This window comes from Haemorhous mexicanus, chromosome 2, assembly GCF_027477595.1.
Source record: "Haemorhous mexicanus isolate bHaeMex1 chromosome 2, bHaeMex1.pri, whole genome shotgun sequence".
NCBI classification, from domain to species: domain Eukaryota; kingdom Metazoa; phylum Chordata; class Aves; order Passeriformes; family Fringillidae; genus Haemorhous; species Haemorhous mexicanus.
This window is the reverse complement of record NC_082342.1, coordinates 34,795,424-34,813,344: the sequence shown is the minus strand read 5'-3', so window position 1 is coordinate 34,813,344 and position 17,921 is coordinate 34,795,424. Positions and strand designations below refer to the sequence as shown.

Below are 17,921 nucleotides of genomic sequence, written 5' to 3'. Positions count from 1 at the left end.
GAGGGACCCAGAAGTGAGTCATGCCTGTAGCTCCAGGAAGTCTGGCTGATGGGGGACTCTTTGGATGCACCTTTATTCAAACCCCCATGGGGGGTAAATCAGTGTGTTAGACCCGCAAATGTGGTGCCACTCCTGGGGAGGTCTGTTTGGCAGGCACAGGGCTGCTAACATTCCTTTTCCTTCTGCTTTCCTGTTTGCAGTGTATTCCTAGCACCTTCCTGGCAATTTGCTTTTTTGTAGTTAAATAAGATCAAAGCAGAGAATGCATCTCTTATGGGACGTTGCTGCTTATGTTGTTTCAAAAGGTTTAGTTGTGCCAGTTCAGTTCCAGCACTGACCCTGTGTTGTGCAAAGCCCATCAGGAAGGCCTCAGTGTCTTCATGTTTCCCAAGATACATGTGCAGCAGTGGCTGCCAAAATTATCAGTTGGGTTTTAGCTTGGACTTTTTTCCACTGCTTAGGCAGTGAGAGTATTCATTTGCACCAACCACTTCATGGCTGGCACTCCAGCTGTCACTTAGTTCTGTTCTGTTTTATACTCAAGAATGGCATGAGGCTGAAGCTTGAGTGGTGGGACATGCACAGGGCACATGTGAGGACACGCCCAGACAAGTGCACAGATAATTTCCCCCCACCCCTCCCAAATGCCAAAGCTGTCCCACCATTAAAATCAATCCCTAAATGCTAGTCTGTCATTTAATATTCCTTTGCATAGCTGTATTGGAAGGAGAATGGGGCTAGGGTCAGACCTTTTACAAAGTTCCCTGTGTGAGAAGACTTGCCCAAAGCCTTACAGCCTATACTACACCGCCAACCCTCCCATTTAAGAGCAAGTGTGAAGAAACTGGGAATCAATCAAGTGGAAGCAAAGGTGGAGCTGCAGGCCAGCCATGGCTTGGCAGGCGACAGGGAAACTCTGCTCTTGGCAAAATCTGGCACATTGCTGCTGAGTGACTTCTGTGGGCAGTGTTTGCCTGCCCGCCTTAGTTCCCCACAGCAGCGAGAGCAGGGTGCTCTGGGTCTAAAGCTTGCCAGTTACACTGAGGATCAGTAGCTTGGCTAAAGAAGGCTTTGAAGGCTGGCAGGGTGCTTTGTGGCCGTAGGACTGTGGTGTGGTGGTGAGATCTGTTCAGTGTGACTCAGTGTCACACTGAGTCCAGCCTATGGAAAGCGGCTCCCTGACAGTCAGCAGTGATCTCAACTTTGTAACTAAACTTCTTACTTGCTGAGTGCAAACAGCTTCTGACTTTCTGCCACCCTGTAATTCTCCCTGAGTGAAACAACTTCCCTTACTGCCTGTGAAAGTGGTAAAGCTGCTGAATTGCTTTTTCCACCCAAACAGAAATTGTTCCCACTTTGGTCTTTATTCAGCAGTTAACTCCCAGCTTACTTTTGAAAGAAAACATAGTGCAGATGAATTCTAGTTTCCAGAAGGATCTTGCTGCAGCCAGGCTGTGCCTGGAGTAACGCTGATCTCATTTGGGTGGAACAAGTTAGTTGTTGCAGAATAATCTATTACCCCGTTCCCAAGCTTCCGTCTTTAAATCTGCGCAGCAGGGATTATTTACTTATGGATTTAAGTGTGTGTTGGGGATCTAGTTTCGTTTGACCCTCCCAACATAACAAAATGCAATCAACTTCCTGGCAGTTGGAGTTGCCCTTGGAGTGTGCAGTTACTGCAGGAAGGCCAGGGCTGGCTTGGCACAATCGAGGGCTGTGGCACTGCATCTGAGGGGGTGCAGCTCAGGGCTTTGCAGCCACCTCTGCCTCTGAACCCGCTCAGTGGCTTTTTAGCAAAGGAGCCTGAGCAGCTGCGTCAAAACTCTGAGTACAAACTTCAGTCTCTGTGTTGTGCTGTGCTAGAGACTGATGCAAACCTTTTGACATAGTTTTTAGGAGAGCTAGCATGGATCTGAGAGGTATTACAAACTCAGCAACTTGTTGGCTCCTCTCAGGTATCCTTACTCTTCACTACATCATATTTACCTTCTCACTCAGACTTCTGCCCCATGGTTTGCTTGAGAATTTGTTGTATCCTGAAACAGGCTTTTCGCAGTGATCAATAATGCAAATGCTCATAGTCTTATTAACAGAAAAAGAAAAGGGATCTTGAGTAGAATTTGTTGTGCTGACATAAATTTTTATGCTGGGTTTCTGTTGCTATCACTTTCCTGGGAAGAGTTCAAAAAGCCTGTGGATGTGGCACTTGGGCTTATGGTTAACGGTGTGCACAGCAGTGCAGGGTTAATGGTTGGGCTGAGCTTGCAGGTCCATCTGCAGATACCTGCTTGTGATTTACTTGGTAGTGTGTGGCTCTAGTCCAGAATAAATAAATAAATAAATAAATAAATATGGCTTCTAACCTGTTTTCTTTTCCAATTCCCAGTAACGGCCTCCCCACCTGAAGATGTCTAACAATGGAGTTGAAACAGAAGACAAACCACCTGCTCCTCCCATGAGAAATACCAGCACTATGATTGGTTCGGGAAGCAAAGATCCCGGGACTTTAAACCATGGCTCAAAACCTCTGCCTCCCAATCCAGAAGAAAAGAAGAGGAAGGATCGGTTTTACCGATCTATTTTGCCAGGAGATAAAAGTACAGTATTTTATCTCTTCTAATAAACCTTCTGTCTTGGTTGGTTCAGGGTACATAAAGTACAGTCTGTAGATATGGTGTTACTAATGATTAATCCTGTAACATTTAATCCATCTCATTTTTTCATGGGATCATAGAATACTAGAATTATCTGGGTTGGAAGGGACCTTAAGGATCATCATGTTCCAACTTACTTGTCATAGGCAGGGATAACTTCCATCAGACCAGGTTCCTCAGAGTCTCATCCAGGCTGGCCTTGAAACTTCAAAAGGCAGCCACAGCTTCTCTGAGCAACCTGTACCTGTGCCTCACCACTCTCACAGTGAGGAATTTCTTCCTGATATCTTATTTAAACCTGCCCTCTCTTGTTTTTAATTCATTCACTCTTGTCTTATTACTCCATGCCCTTGTCAAAATCCCTTTGCAGGTCTCTTTTAGGCCCCCTTTTTGTGTGGGGTTTTTGTTTTTTTTTTTTTTTTTTTAAATTTATTTTGCCTTTCCCATAAACTATGAGAACAGTGTCCCTGAAAACCTGGACTAGCTCTGAGGTTAGCTGTTACTTCCCAGCCTGACTTGTCCATAATGGTCTTGCAAATCATAAGGTTTTGTGCCAATTACAAGCTGGAGAGCAGAGGGAGGTCTTTTGCTTGTTTTGTTCTTTTAAACAGCAAATAATTTGAGTTATACAAGACTAACATGCAATCTCCTATTAGACCTGTCGTATTTTGCCTCATGGCCATTTGCACTGTTCTAATGTCTGGGTCAGGCATTGTCTACTTGCTTTTAAGAACATTCTGTTACTGAAAATTCTTGCATATTTCTTGTGAACTGAAGGAGTTTTTCATGTTCAAGGGACTGTAACAGATGGAAAAAGAGATAGGAACTGTGAACTGTACATGAAATTCTAATTTTTAGGATGAGGATATTTTAAAAAAACCTCTCCCCTATGAATCTTTTGAAGTGATGCAAAAAAAAACCAAAAACCTTCATCCCCTAATATGTACTGGTTTCTTTTTATATCTGACCTATTTTTTTGGAGTTCTTCTTCATAATACATCAGCTTTTTCTGTATTGCAATGGTTTCTAAGCATGGAGTAACTGAAGTCAAGACTAAATACCGTCAACTCCCTGGCCTTCAGGAGGGAGGCTGCCTTCTAATTTTTATTAGTGAAAAGACTAATTGAAATGATAGCTTTATTAATTTAAATAAGCGAGATGGTGGATCATTTTCTACAAATTGAATGTGGCATTCATTATTATTATCCTTATCTGATGCTTCTGGTGACTTTGGATTGTTTTACAAATGTGGGGTTTTGAGCCTGCAATCCAGAAACCTGTGAACTCAATGGTAAAAGTCTGCTGGGTCTGGGTTAGAACTTGCCATTATGAGTATGAATCCTAAAAAATTTGCAGGATTTTTGTGTTGACTTACTTAAGGGAGAGGAGTTTTTAAATCTCCAGGAGGAACTGTTCCAGAGATCCAAGAAATCACCTGAAACTTGTAAAGGAGTAAAAGAAGTAGAACCTGAAATGCTAGTTTGAGTTGGATTATGAAGGAGAACTATGAACAAGGAGAAAAATGAAGGTTTGGGGAAAATCAGCAGACAGACTGCGACTCATCCAAAGCTGCCCATATTTACTGAAGATTGGCCAACATGGCAGATGCTTCAAGACATGAGAGATTTTTGTTTAGCCAAGCCCAGCAGAGCCTTCTGTTGCAATACACCTGCCCAAATGAGAATGGTTGCTTCTGTCCTCTAATTCCTGTTGAGCAAAAAATTCCTTAACACTGTCACCTTCACTTCAAATTGCTTGATTTCCATCTTATGAAAACTTCTTCTAGTCTCATGATGACAGCTAAATTCCTAGTGTGTCATGCTGCTTAAATGTAGGGAAATTCTTCAGTTTTCACAATACTTCTCTTTGGCTTGTGCCTGAAATAATTTGGGTGTTATTTTTTAGTTTTTATTTGTTTTAAAAGGGAAGTTGTTTTCCATTCTGTTAGAGGAAAGTAATTTTGAGCAAATCTGTGCTACCCCTGTACATAAGCGGAAGTGTTGTGTAAAGGACATGTGGGGCATAAATCCAGGGCTTCATGCATGTTTGCACACTTGCATTGAACTAATACTCCTTGCCAGGCAGCTCTGAAGATGTCATGCTCTGCCTGCAAAATTTAGGATGTAATTTCTAGTCCTCATTTCCTCGGTCCAAGCCTAAACCACAAATCTGGCATTTAAAAAACCTGTGGGCTTAATAACCTGTGGGCTTAAAAAACCTGTGGGTGAGTGCTGCCCAGGATGCAGGGCTTGTGTGACTTGTTGCTCTCAGGAGGACTTGTGAATATTTTGAATTTTCCTGGGCTCAGGGGACTCGTCAGTGCCTAACTGTGGGTGTCAGTCTGGCTTGAATGGGGCACGTTTACCTTCTTTGAGCTTTGCTGAGCTCAGCTGCAGCTTTGAACAGAGGCAAGGTTTTACCCACAAGGTGACAGTGTGCAGCAAACAGGAGCCCTTTCCTTGGTGACTGGGAGCACTTTACTCAACATTAGGAGTGCTGAAGACCTTTCTTATCTCAGCATGCTTCAGGATGGCCTCACTGCATGGTCAGACATCATGCTTAACAGTTGCAGCTCAAGTTGCCAGAACATTGTAAGAAAACTTTATGGGAGGCTCTTGTGACAGCATTGAACATGGAATGAGAAGGTGATGAGGTGTTTGTGGGAATAAAGCCTTTGGTGGTGGTAGGTAGGTCATCTTAAATGCATCACCTTATTCCTCTTTTGTATTTTTTTTAAATTAAGATTCTTCAAGGCTTTTTAGCTCATTGCAAGGATAATGCAATCACTTTAAAGGGTCTTTAGTGTTTAGCAAGACTGGGAGTGCCTTTCTCTTTAGTTCTTTTTCCCTTATACCACATGGTATGACATAAATATCTTCTTACAATGGCAATTTTTTTATTAATGGTTTAATAATGTTTAGGCTTCTAGATCTGTCAGATCTGCCTGAATATAGAAATAAAAAAAAACACCTAAGCCTTCTGGATAACAACTGAATGGCCTTAAGCTTTGTTTAGGAGTATGTTCAGCTCTGTGGCGGCAGCTGTCCTGGACCACGTGTGGGTGTTCATTGTCCGTGCAGAGCTCTTGCATAGCGGGAATGGTAGAGGTGTCCTCTTCTTCCTCACCTCAGCAATGGGCTTCTAGGCTGAGATGGCACCTCAGTCTTTGGCTTGGAAGAGTGCACTGATCCTGTGGGCAGACCTATGGAATATGGTGGCTCTGATGGCACTCCCTGCGCCTCTTTGCCTCTCGCTTTCCATCCGGCGCTAGTGCGTGCGGCAGCCTCTGTGCTGCAGATGCTCACCATCTGCTAACCAGCAGCTGCTCCTGTCTCCTCCTCGCTCCCTTCTCAGGGATGGCTCCTCCAGCATTGCTCTTTTCCCCTTGGCAACTCTGTCACTCCTCTGTGACTCAGCTTCCCTCATTCCCTTTGTTTCAAAGAGGGATCAAAAACAATCTGTTCCATCTTCGTGTCCCAAATGGAGCATCTGATCCTTTTCTTTCTCCAAAATTACTCTGTACAACTGTAGCTCTGTAATGATACAGAGACAAGTGCCAGAGCTGGCACTGAAGGAAATGGGATTCAGTCCTTTGGGTCCAGCCCTGAGCCTCTCTTCACGGCCAACCACAGCAGTGTCTTAAAGAATCGCTACACTGAGTGTTAGCCTTGCAGGCTTCTCAAATACCTGGGGTTTGGCCTTCATGTTGCCAAAGGTGCACTGGGGAATGGCAGCCACAAAACAAATTCTGTGTGGCTTTGGATTAAAAAGGGGAGCAGCTGGGAAATGTGAGTGATTTGCTCACCTTCTCCTGGCTCTGCTAATTTTATAACTGCAAGCAGCAGCAAAGCTGACTAGAATGTGGTTCTTCCTTAAACTAATCTTAATTTCTTGAATACAATATATGCTAAAAGGAAGGTGGAGTCTTTAATACATAATGAATATGGATGAACTTAATCCAATGCATAATGATAATCTTGTTTGAAGACCTCAGTTTAAAATTTGCAGAGTGCATCTGCTTTGATGTTTTTCCTTCCCAGTTTCTTGGTGACTTCTGCTCCTCACCTGCCAGATTCTGGTATCTTGCTCATGTCTTCAAAGCTGGTTATTAAAACTATCTTTAGTTCACTTTGTGAGAAAAAAAAAAATAGAAGTGCTTTTGCTCATAAGATTTTATAGCAGAATCCCACATTATATTTAGGTTTCTTCACAAACTTTGAGGAAATAGGATGAAGGAAGCAATTTCTAAGCAGTATTTGTAGTTAATTTTGTCTCTGGGTTTTGTATGAGAGGCAAGTGTATATTTAAAAGCACATAATATTGTTTTGTTGTGTTTTTTTTTAAAGTTGCTTAATACAAAAAATAAAAATATGTGTTTAAAACTGACTGGCTTCCACGTACTGCCACTGTAGAGTTTTTGACTCTGACCTGTGTAAGTTTGAGTGAATATTTTAGGTAAATAGCTCTCATGCTGTTAAGTCTAGATACACTAATTGATACTTCAGATACTGAAAATATCAGTTTCCTTCTTTTGTGCTTGTCCTGTGTTACAGGACTTTTATTTCTGTTGTCCACTCACTGTGGCTACTCTTAAGTGTGGAAAGCAAATTTTTAAACTTGCTGTTTGTCTGCTTCAGATCAAAATCCTATGACTAACAAAAACGGGGGGGGGGAGTGATGGTGTAGGTGAATTAGAAGCTATCGGGGAGATTTTAATTCTTGATGCATGTATGGATTTTTTTTTTTTTAATTGTGGTTGTTTTTGTCTCTTGCAGCCAATAAGAAGAAAGAGAAAGAGCGGCCGGAGATCTCCCTCCCCTCAGACTTTGAACACACGATTCATGTGGGGTTTGATGCAGTCACGGGAGAATTCACAGTAAGTGAAGCTGGGGGAAAAGAGAGCTGTGTGGTTTAGCTTATTGCTAGGAGGAGCCAGGGCCCATTAATCTTTTATATATTAATGCTGGAAGGGCTATTACCATCATCTAGTTTGATCTCATTTGAAACACATCTACAGAGGTTACCCGCTAATTCATGCTGAGAGGCTGTCAAACTTGGCACATCCCAGGAGCTCAGGCTGCCAGCAAACTTTTCCTTTCCTGTTTTTTTGGCTGCTGTGGTCAGCTAAACGTGGCATATCTCTCTTCCCTTCCCTTCTCTTCCCCTCCCTTCCCCCTCTAGGGATGAAAGAAGTCTGTAGCATAGTCTGTGTCCCCCAAGTGGGACTCTGAGAGTTTTCCTTTGGGAGGCACACAGCTGTGTACAACTACTTAGGACAGAACATGTATGTGCTGCCCTAAGGCTAAATGTCAGATGCTTTTATGTGTGCTGTTGTTTTTTTTTTTTTAATTGACATGCAAAATACTGTAAAGACAGAGTTGTATTTAATCATCATCATTGTATTTTCACTCTTATTTTGGTTATGAGATAGTATTTCCTAGCAGCAGAAGTTGTTTGTGAGCAAGGTGTTTCTACCTGTCTGTAAAATGCTGCTTTTTCAGGGACTTTGTTCCCCTGCCCTGAGTCATGTGCACACGTGTATTTTGCATGGCAGTCTCTAGACTTGCCCAGCTTAGCCCCCAGTGCTGGTGGGGCATTACCTGAGGGGTGTATCCAGCCATCCTTTTGAACAGAGAGGATAACTTCATTGCTCATGGATCCCAGTCTCTGCCACTTTGTCCATACAAACTGTTATCCCTGCTGGTGAGGAAAGGCACAAGTCTGGCTGTTTTTCAGGTGTGGTTATTTTCTGGCTGAAATAATGTCCCAATAATAAAATTCTGAACTTCAGATGTGAAGTTAACACCTCTGCTTTCCCAGCTCTGGTTATAGAAGGCACCACACTGCTGTTACCAAAGAACTCCAGTGCTTCCAGAAGACCCAGATGAGTGCTGCATGTCCATTGTGCTGGAGGCTATGCAGTGCATGTTTCTTCTGTAGTCTTTCTTGGGTGTATATATAAGTATGTGAATACCTGTGCATAAAGGATTTTGTGGTTTGTTTTAGTTTTTTCTTGAGGCTTTTCCCAAAGTGCAGCAAGTGGTTCTTCTCCTTTCTGGTTTTTGAATTTTGATCTGCAAAGGTCCTGGGATTCACCCAGAGACCCAAGAGCAGAGTGACGTTTACGTGCCCAAGTGTGAACTGTAACACAGGCAGTGGCTAGGGAGGCGCACGTTCACCACCTTTTTCTTTCCTCTCTTCTGCTGTCTTCTTTTCTCCCTTTTTCCCTCACAATACTGTGTAACTCCAAAAGCTGGGGCAGAGCAGTGACAGCAGGCTTATGTTTTGTGCACATGAGACCAGCTGTGTGTTACCAAGGTGCCTCTTCCCACAGGGAATGCCAGAGCAATGGGCACGTCTGCTGCAGACTTCCAACATCACCAAGTCAGAGCAGAAGAAGAACCCCCAGGCAGTGCTGGATGTGTTGGAGTTTTACAACTCCAAGAAGATCTCCAACAGCCAGAAGTACATGAGCTTCACAGGTACATGGGGATGGTATCATGTGGCTGCTTTTTCAAACTCTCCGTGGTCAGGGCATGTGGGGCTTCTTACATTTAATCAACAAATAGGTCTCTCTTTTCAAGGAAAATGTGAATGAGATTCTCTGGCTGCTCAAGCACCCTTCTTCCTTTAAAATGCTCTTCTGTTAATCTGGATGCCCAGCATAGCTGCAAAAGAGGAGGTCAGTCCACTGGCTGAGCCTCCCAAACACATACTTTTTCTGATGCTCACAGCCAGCATCTGGAAGGCAGATCCCAGACTGCTGGGGCTGGGCTCCCCCTGATGAAAGTCCCTGGAGAAAACAGACAGCTAAATTTTGCACCAGTTTCAGTTTGCAGGGTGGGTGTGGATGTTGCTTTTTGTGTACTTGGGGTGAGAGTCTCTGCTCCCACGTGCCATGGTTGAGGAATGGGCCTGAACTGTCTGAGTGCTTGAAAATTACTGGCTGGGTTCCTCTAAAAGTCGAAGCTGCCAAGGTTTTGTGCCTCTTTCTATTCGTTATCTGCCCTCTGAAGGACATCTGCAACCACCGCTCCTTTTCCTTTCGACTGCAACTCCTTCCCTTTCTAAATATTAACCCCTACTTTGGTTCTTTTAGGGGGATAGAACCATGTCACCAGATCTGGTACTAATTAGGAAGGCTCCAAGCAGGGATAAAAGCACAAATATTCCCCATATGTGCCTGGATAGTCAAGTGAGAAGCCCATCGGTTGACTTCTGGGGTCTTCTCTGCTATTCCAGGAAGTTTAGGTGGCTGAGACTGAATATTTTGCAGTCAGGAGTCAGCTGCAGTGCTTCTGCTGGGGTCTTAGTCCATTGATAATATTTTGTGTACATGGATGGAGGACAATATTCATTCGGGTTTTGCTCTGGGCAATTCCACCCTCCTGCTGCAGGGATTTGTGACTCCTGCATTTGTCTGCATTTATTTACCCTCTGTTCCTATATCTTCCAGGGTTCAGCTGGTTCTGGGAAACTGGAGTTAGCTCCCTAAGTTTGGGAGCAGCCTTTTTTCCTGCCTTTTCTAAAGAGAGCTTGTTCCTTGATCCTCTCCCCACTTTTGCTGCATTTATAACTCATTTATCATGGCATTATCATCTGTCTTTCAGATAAATCAGCCGAGGATTACAATTCATCCAATACATTGGTAAGCCTCACATTCTCAAGTTTGGGGACTAAAAAACTTGCAAAAACTAGTTAATTACATGTAAACTTGTAGTTTGCTTAGTGTTTTAAAATCTGAACTATGTATATTTGTATAGTGAGTACATGTTTATAAAAACAGGCGTGCTCCTTTCACTTTTTTTTTCAACTGGTGGGGAATAAGGCAGATGGAAGTAGGATTTATAGTGAATTAGTGAATGGAAATTAGTGAATTAAGTAGTAGAAATAGGTCTGTTTTCATAGAAGTTGGTCTTTTTCTACACCTAGAATTTGATAACCACTCTGCTGTCAGGTTTTATTTCTCTATAAACATCTGTTTTATAACAAAGTTTATTTGCTAACCTGTGAGGTTTGATTTACTAAAGCTAATGTTGATTAAGCAGACTAATCACTAGCAGAACAGGAAATAAAAGGTTCTCCTCCTCTCTGCTTGACCTTTACTCAGTCCTTGCCAGGGCAGGTACCACTCCTATTTGCTTTGTTAGAAGACATGATAAATTTTTGTGTGTGCCTGTGAGAGATGGAAGAAACAAAACTTTCAGTTTAAGATGGTTCATAAAACCCCACAATTCATGGCCATGTGATTACCTAGAATTGGCTTGTTCTTCTCCCTTCCAAAGGCAGCTTATTCAGATCTGATCATTTAGGACTCTGGAAAAAGAAAAGGAAAATGTTCCTGCCGTTGTTCATTATTACACATCATTGTATGTCAGTCCTCAGAAGTTTCAATATCTGAGGTTGGATTTTTAAGTAAATACTGGAAAAAGCAATAGTTACCAGTCTACTGAGATACCCAATGCCCTCCCTCAGGCCAGTCTTTAATTTTGTGGATATTCAGGAAATTCCCAGTACATAGTTTTTCCTGGTTGTTTCTGACAAGCTATCTTTTTGTGGTATGTCAAGTGCATTTTGACAATTATTTGTCAGGATAGTAATGACTTCAAGTATTTCAGGCTCAGTGAAATACTGTGTTGCTTTCCCTCTCTTTCTGAGGATTTTAATACTTTTTCCCCCACCAGTCTTAGGGAGGTGATGCACAAACAGGGCTGGTTTAGTGGGTTGAGGACCTTACCAAGTTTATTCTGAAATATGTGCAAAGGTTGTAATGAACTTCAAATCCAGTTTCACATGGATAAATTTAAAAGTGACTTTCATTCCTAATCACAGTATTGCAGAAAATTCCAGATAATTTTTTAATCACTTATAAAACTGTTTTTAAACAAAATAATTGTTCCTATTTTCCTATAAATTTTTATGCTGGAAAATAATTTAAAAAGAGATTTGAAAGTATTTTGCCAGATTCTGCTTCCAAAATCTCACAATAGTTAGTTAGGTCTCAATCACCATACCAGATGCAGTGTTAACTTGACCTGCTAACCTTTGGAGAAACCATGAGGAGTTTGGTGCAAGTTCTGTCATTTAAAGTCTGAAATCTTTATATGAATGGTCAGGGTTTGAAGCAAGCAAAAAGCCTTAAGAGGCAGTATAAATAGGGACAGATATTTTCCACCTTGGGTTTCCCAAAACTTGCTGGTCAGCTGGGTGGGTGTTGGGAAAGCTGTGAGAGAGCCCAGGTCCCCTCAGGTCCTTGGGAAGAAGTTTGCTGTCACTCAGGCAGATGAGGAGCTCTGTCTGAGCAGTTGTGTCAGGCGGTGTTGGACTGCACATCCATTTCCCATGAAGACCCAGGAACCCTGGGTTTTGCATTTTTCAGACACTGTTACTCACCAGCCTGTTCTGATTATTGTTTTTCTGCACTTGCTTCAGTGCAATCTCTGTTAGGAGCTTAATCCAATGTTTGTGATTTTGTTTATAACCTGTGATTGGGTTTTGATTTTTGCTATTTGTACAACTCCATGCAGAATGTGAAGGCTGTCTCTGAGACCCCTGCAGTGCCCTCAGTGTCTGAAGATGAGGATGATGAAGATGATGCAGCTCCACCCCCTGTGATAGCTCCACGACCTGAACACACCAAATCTGTGAGCAGAAATTCTTCGTTCAGCCTGCACTGCTGCAATCGCAGTCAGGCCTTGACTCTGGCTCTTTGTCCCTCTGCATGGCTGATGCTGAGCCCTTCTTGGGAGCAGGAGGGAGGCAGTGGGAGCCATTCCTTCTGGCAGAGTACCTTAGTGTTGTCACCTGCCTAGCTGTGGGGCACGAGTCCTCGATTAGTGATGTTAGTTGCTAACAAAGCAGCTATAGAAATGCACCCTGACAACAACAGTAACAGGATGAATAGAAGTGTTTAAAGCTTCACCTGACATGTGTGTTTTTCCCAACAAAATTAGATATACACCCGCTCTGTGATAGACCCTCTTCCTCCACCTACCAGAGACGTGGCCACCTCTCCTATTTCTTCTCCCTCGGAAAACAGCACAACAGCAGCCGACATGCTGGTCAGGAACACGGAGAAGCAGAAGAAAAAGCCAAAAATGTCAGATGAAGAGATACTGGAAAAATTAAGTATGTCCTTGTTCTTTAAAAAAGTTAAATTCCAGGTCCTGCTGTGTTGGTTTCTCAGAATGTCAGCAGGCTGAAACGTTTCCCCCTTTTGCGATCCCTTAGCGACATGGGCCCGCAGTCACAACACAAAACTGGGGCAGATGTAAGGGGTGAGCTTGAATTTAGGCTGAGCCCCTGTGATACTGGCTGAAGTCCCCAGGGAGCTGCAGATCCTCAAGCTCTGCGAAACAAGCCTTGAATAAATAACATCTATTTAACTGTGAAGTCTGAGATCGTTCCGCATCTTATTCTGCAGCTCTGAAGCATGAATGATTATATTGCAATGTTAGATATGAGGTGTCTAAAAGATGGAGAGAAAATTAATGCATCCCCAAGTTTGCCTTCCTCAGTATCGTAGTGTAAAGTGACTTGGTTATTTTTAAGTGCTTTAACATTTTGTGGGTAGCCAAATTGGTGGGGTTTTTCTGAGAAAAATGCATCAAGTCTCTCAGATGTGTCCTCATGTCTTTAGCAGTTCCTACCTTCAGTGCAAGTGCTCCTCTGCTGCCTGGTGGTTTTGGGTTAAGCTGTGGCATATCCAACAGCTGAACCAGCTCTTTGATGCAATTGATTGCTATCCTCAGCCTGGGCCAGGTTTTATTAGAGTAGAACATTTCTAATTCTTTGAACTACTAATCCTGTATTAATTACATCCATGCCTTGCTTGTCAGTTGACTTAAATTGTGTTAGCACCTCTATGATAAGGCTGGCCTCTTTGGTTTGAGGGTATATTTGTCAGTATTTTAGGAGTAAGAGTCTAGTAGTTAGATGAAGACTTAATCTGAGGATACAACTTGAAAAAAGTTTAAAATATTAAAATGGTACCTGAGTAACTCATTTCTCTAAATAAAGCCTAAATTGACTTGATGGTTTATTAATTGGAACTACGTGCTATTGGAAAACTCACACCCATTGTTTCAAAACACCAACTTCACTCACTCAATTAGCAGGATTTTTGTATCATTAAGGATTCAAGACATTTTTGTGACCAGGCAGGGCGAGCAGCAACTGTGCAAAAAAAAAAAAAAAAAGAGAAGTGCTATTCTAATAAAAATACACCCACTTCAGTCATGCCAAGAAGTGCAAGTGCTACTTTTGGGAGTGTGGAGAAACAGATGTACCTTCTGACACCTTGCTTGCTCCAGGTGTCAGCTTCTATATGTGGGCTAGTCAGAAAAATGTTATGAAGTTTTAATCTTTAGTCTTAATCTAAGTAAAAATGTCTTTCCACTGAGGGCAATGGAGCTGTAGTTGTGCAGACAAGCAGCCTTTTGACATTTTCGTTTAACTAAAATTATTAAAATTGTAAAGGAAAAATATATTTACATGTACAAAAGATGTGCTAAATGCATGCAGAGGTTAAAAGGAAGCTGCTCAATCCCTACCTCTCAGCAGAAACACAGCATTGGTGCAAGCATAAGTGAATTCTCACCTGACTCTTTGGAAGGTAGGAAATACAGCATTCAACAGGGAAAAACTGGCAATTTCCACTTGTCACCACAGCATTTTGTCCAGTCCTTGCCTTGGGGAAACATTTGCAGTCTGAGCTTGTAGCCTCTGTTAGGCTTTGAGGGAAAATTTCTGAATATTTGTCCAGAAATGCCAGTCCTCAGGGCAGACAGCCTTGCTTCTGTAAGTGTAGAGTGAGTTTTGTAAAGCCAGATTTCTCTTCCTGCCCTCCTCTCCAAACATGGGTGATTTTCCCTACTTCTACCTCTGTCTGTCCTAAACCCCCTGGGTTTGGCTGCTCTCCACTGGTGTCTGAAAAAAACCTGTTCTTGCTCTGCTTGCTACTGGATTTCTTGGCTCAATGACCACGAGCAGTTTCTCTGCCAGTATAGATCTGTTCAGGCTCAGCCCCAGGCCCTGTGAGAGCAGCCCCCGTTTGTCGGCAGCTTCGGGGACTTGCAAACACCAGCCCGGGTGCTGCTCTGCATCCCTTGATCCTTTTGGCCACCCTGGTGCTGTTAGAGAGGAGACTGGCTCCCAGATGAGCTCTAGAAATTGCTGGCTCTGGTTTCTTCACCCTAAAAAGGGTGTAATTCCTGCCTGCCATAGGGGAGTTATGAAAATCAGTTTAAGTTTGCAGCCACTTGCAGCCCTGTGCTGTGAACACCAGGCAAAGTGCTTTTCCCGTTGAGGAAGGCAGTGAGAGACTTTTGGTTTTGGGAGAATGAGCTGAGATTGCTCTCCAAAACCAGAGGGATGCTGGTAACTGTTGCTAAAACCTGTGCTGACTGCCAGGCTCCTGGAAGAGCAGCTCAGCATTGCCCAGGACAGGCAGGGGAAGTTTGGCTCTGGAGGGTCTCTCTACCTTCCCTCCTGAGTCTTGCAGCCCAGTCACTGGGTCAGTAAATGGTTGTGCTTGTGCTGGTATGAAAACATAATAATTGCTTTTTTTTGCTACAAATTGTCATGGTGTAGGGACATTTTTGACTAGTTTTTTAACAGACTGTTGCCTTCAAGATGATTGAGAGCCCAGCCTCCAAATTCAGAGACATTGCAGTTCAGGGGCATCTTAGATCATCCAGGGTATTGAGGCTGGGAGTGACTTTAACTAGCAGGTTTCCAACAAATGATTGTTTTTCCATGTGTCAGGCTTGTCTATCCCCATCCTGCACCTAGTAATGACTGCCAGTGAAGGTTAAATGTTCTTAATGTGTGAGTCCCATCATTTCTGGAGGGAAGTTCCTGATACAGGGGAATGCTGCAGCTGGGATGTGTGTAAATAACTGAGGACTTCCTTGGTGTCCATGTGCCTCTGGATTTCTGATGAGTGGTTCGTGAGACAGAGCCTACTGTTATTACAGCTAGCTCTTGTAGAAAATCCTCTTGTTTTTTGTTTTTTATAGGAAGTATTGTGAGTGTGGGCGATCCAAAAAAGAAGTACACGAATTTTGAGAAGATTGGACAGGGGTTAGTATATGCTTCTTCTCTGTCCTAAACCTTTCACTTCCTTATGCTAAGAAAAATTCACTGAAACCAGGCTAAGATAGCTTGCTGGAAAGGCTGTTGGGGATACTTTGGGAAGTTTATTTTGTTCGGTTGTTTATTTGTTTTTTTCTTTTTGTTTTTGTTTCTGGTTGCTTTGCTGGGTTTGACATCCCCCCAAATCTTCTCCTGTTCCCAGCAAAGTCACAGAGACTGGGTTTTTGTGGAATTGTGTTGTAATATAAGAAATTATGCCATTAGATGATCAGGTTGATAAATACAGCTACAAGCAGGGAAAGAACTGCAAGACCATCTTCAATTTACAGATTTTTTTCTGAATCAGCTTTCCTCAAGGCATGTGCTGTGCCCCTCTAAGCAAGGCAGGGGGAAAGTAGAGGTTGTTGGAGAGACTGTCCTGAGGCAAAACACAGATCTGCAGTCAGATCCATGTGCTGAGGCTCAAACTCCTGTTTTCCTCACTACAATGCCCCATTTGTTTACTTCAGCTGATCCTGTTGCTCTGTTATCATGTTGGGCATTCTGCAAGCCAGGGTAGTGTGGTCATGCCACTTGAAATGGAATGAACTCACAGTCCTACAGTTTGCTGGTTTAGCAGCAAGGGTTTGGATGACCATAGTGTTCCTCATTAGGAACTATTCTCCCCATAAATCCTCTGGCTTCTGCCTCAACAACAGCTTGTCTCAGAAATATTTCAGATGATGTTTACCACTGGGATTATTGCATGTAAAGGAATGGGATTGAGAACACTTTAGAGAGACAAGTGGGAAGGGGCATGTGTTAAGCTCTCACTTTTACTTTGAGACACTAATAAATAATTTCTTTTTCTTTCCTCTGTTTTGTTTAGAGCTTCAGGTACAGTTTACACAGCAATAGATGTAGCTACAGGACAGGAGGTAAGTGCTGCCAGAGTACCACAGCAGTGGATTTTGGATTGTGTCCCCAAAGTTCAAGTTGATGCTACAAAATAAAGACTGTCTTTCAGGGATTCATGACATCTTATTTTTAATGAGGTCTTTATTTACTTACTAATGAGACATGATTGAGTGGTCTGAGCAGAGACCTGGAAAAAATTACTTCACAAGTTTTGATTACTGAATCATTTCATATTTGTAAAGATTCCTTCTGTGATTGCAAAGGCTAGAAGCAAATGTTTGGACTGGGCAGTTCCTCAGTAAAAGTTTCTCTCTTCTTCCCCAAGATTGCTGCCTGTCTCCATACAAGCTCTTTTATTTACCCTCTGCTCTTTTGCTTCCTACACTTATAGGACTTAACTTGCATAGAAATAGTTCCTGTCCAACCCTTTGCCCACTTACTTTCTTGTCCTTGAATTGTGAGACAAGGAATGCCTGTCTTTTCTTTTTTTCCCCCCTCACAAATATTAAAAAGTGTCATACTTATTGCCTGCATCATAAACTGGTAGTGATGGATATGCAGCATCTGTGGAAACCTTTATTTCTACATGGAGGATTTTTTAAAAGATGAAAGTTTGTGTTATTCCAGATATATGTATGGAAGTCTGTAACAATGTGTGTCCACTTTGCATTTGTACAGTGTAAGAGTTATTCACCAGTAAATTTCATAATTGTGCTTTTTGCTGAAATTCCTTCCTTTCCTTTTTCAGTTCCTCAAGAATAAATACACTTTAATGGCAGCCTTTAAGGAAGGGTTCTTAAATTCATTTTGAAGCAATGACAAATTTTATAGGAGGGGGAAGTTCTTTATGGTTTTCTGCTTTCTTTCTGGACCCCCTTAGTGACTCCCATGTGAAAATTTGAACTCTTGTATTACAACAGTCTTTTAAATCATTCCCATTACACTAGTGTGATCGGGCCTGAATTTTTAAATCTGCATTTGGGATCACTGTAACTTTGTCATGCTGTTGCTTGTTCCTTTCTATGAAGTGCACTGAACTCAGGAGCTCAGTGCAGGGAAACACTGGGAATTTCTTTATCTGCATAAAATGCCTTCCCTTTCTTCTTCATCTTTCATTCTTCTCTCTGGTCTTGTACAAAGAGCGGCCTGGGGTTTTTGGTTTTGTCTTCTTAAAGTACAGCCCTCAAGAGTACTGTGGAAAAGCAGCATGTCTGTCTGCTCTTGCCTCCTCATGTGTTGGGATTTTTCTATAGTCTTCCCTGCTATACTATCAAA

General features: G+C 42.5%; 1 protein-coding gene across 12 annotated transcripts in view; it reads left to right on the top strand.

Annotated features, from left to right (window-relative positions):
• PAK1 (p21 (RAC1) activated kinase 1) overlaps positions 1-17,921 on the top strand; it is a 98,313-nt gene that overhangs the window by 66,535 nt on the left and 13,857 nt on the right. For all 12 annotated transcript variants that reach the window (XM_059838406.1, XM_059838414.1, XM_059838408.1 and 9 more), the window contains 8 exons: positions 2,387-2,597; positions 7,430-7,530; positions 8,989-9,136; positions 10,265-10,302; positions 12,182-12,298; positions 12,608-12,782; positions 15,674-15,737; positions 16,618-16,666. In XM_059838406.1, coding sequence (XP_059694389.1) covers positions 2,408-2,597; positions 7,430-7,530; positions 8,989-9,136; positions 10,265-10,302; positions 12,182-12,298; positions 12,608-12,782; positions 15,674-15,737; positions 16,618-16,666 — 882 coding nt within the window. In that variant the 5' untranslated portion in view covers positions 2,387-2,407. The remainder of the gene's footprint in view (positions 1-2,386; positions 2,598-7,429; positions 7,531-8,988; positions 9,137-10,264; positions 10,303-12,181; positions 12,299-12,607; positions 12,783-15,673; positions 15,738-16,617; positions 16,667-17,921) is intronic.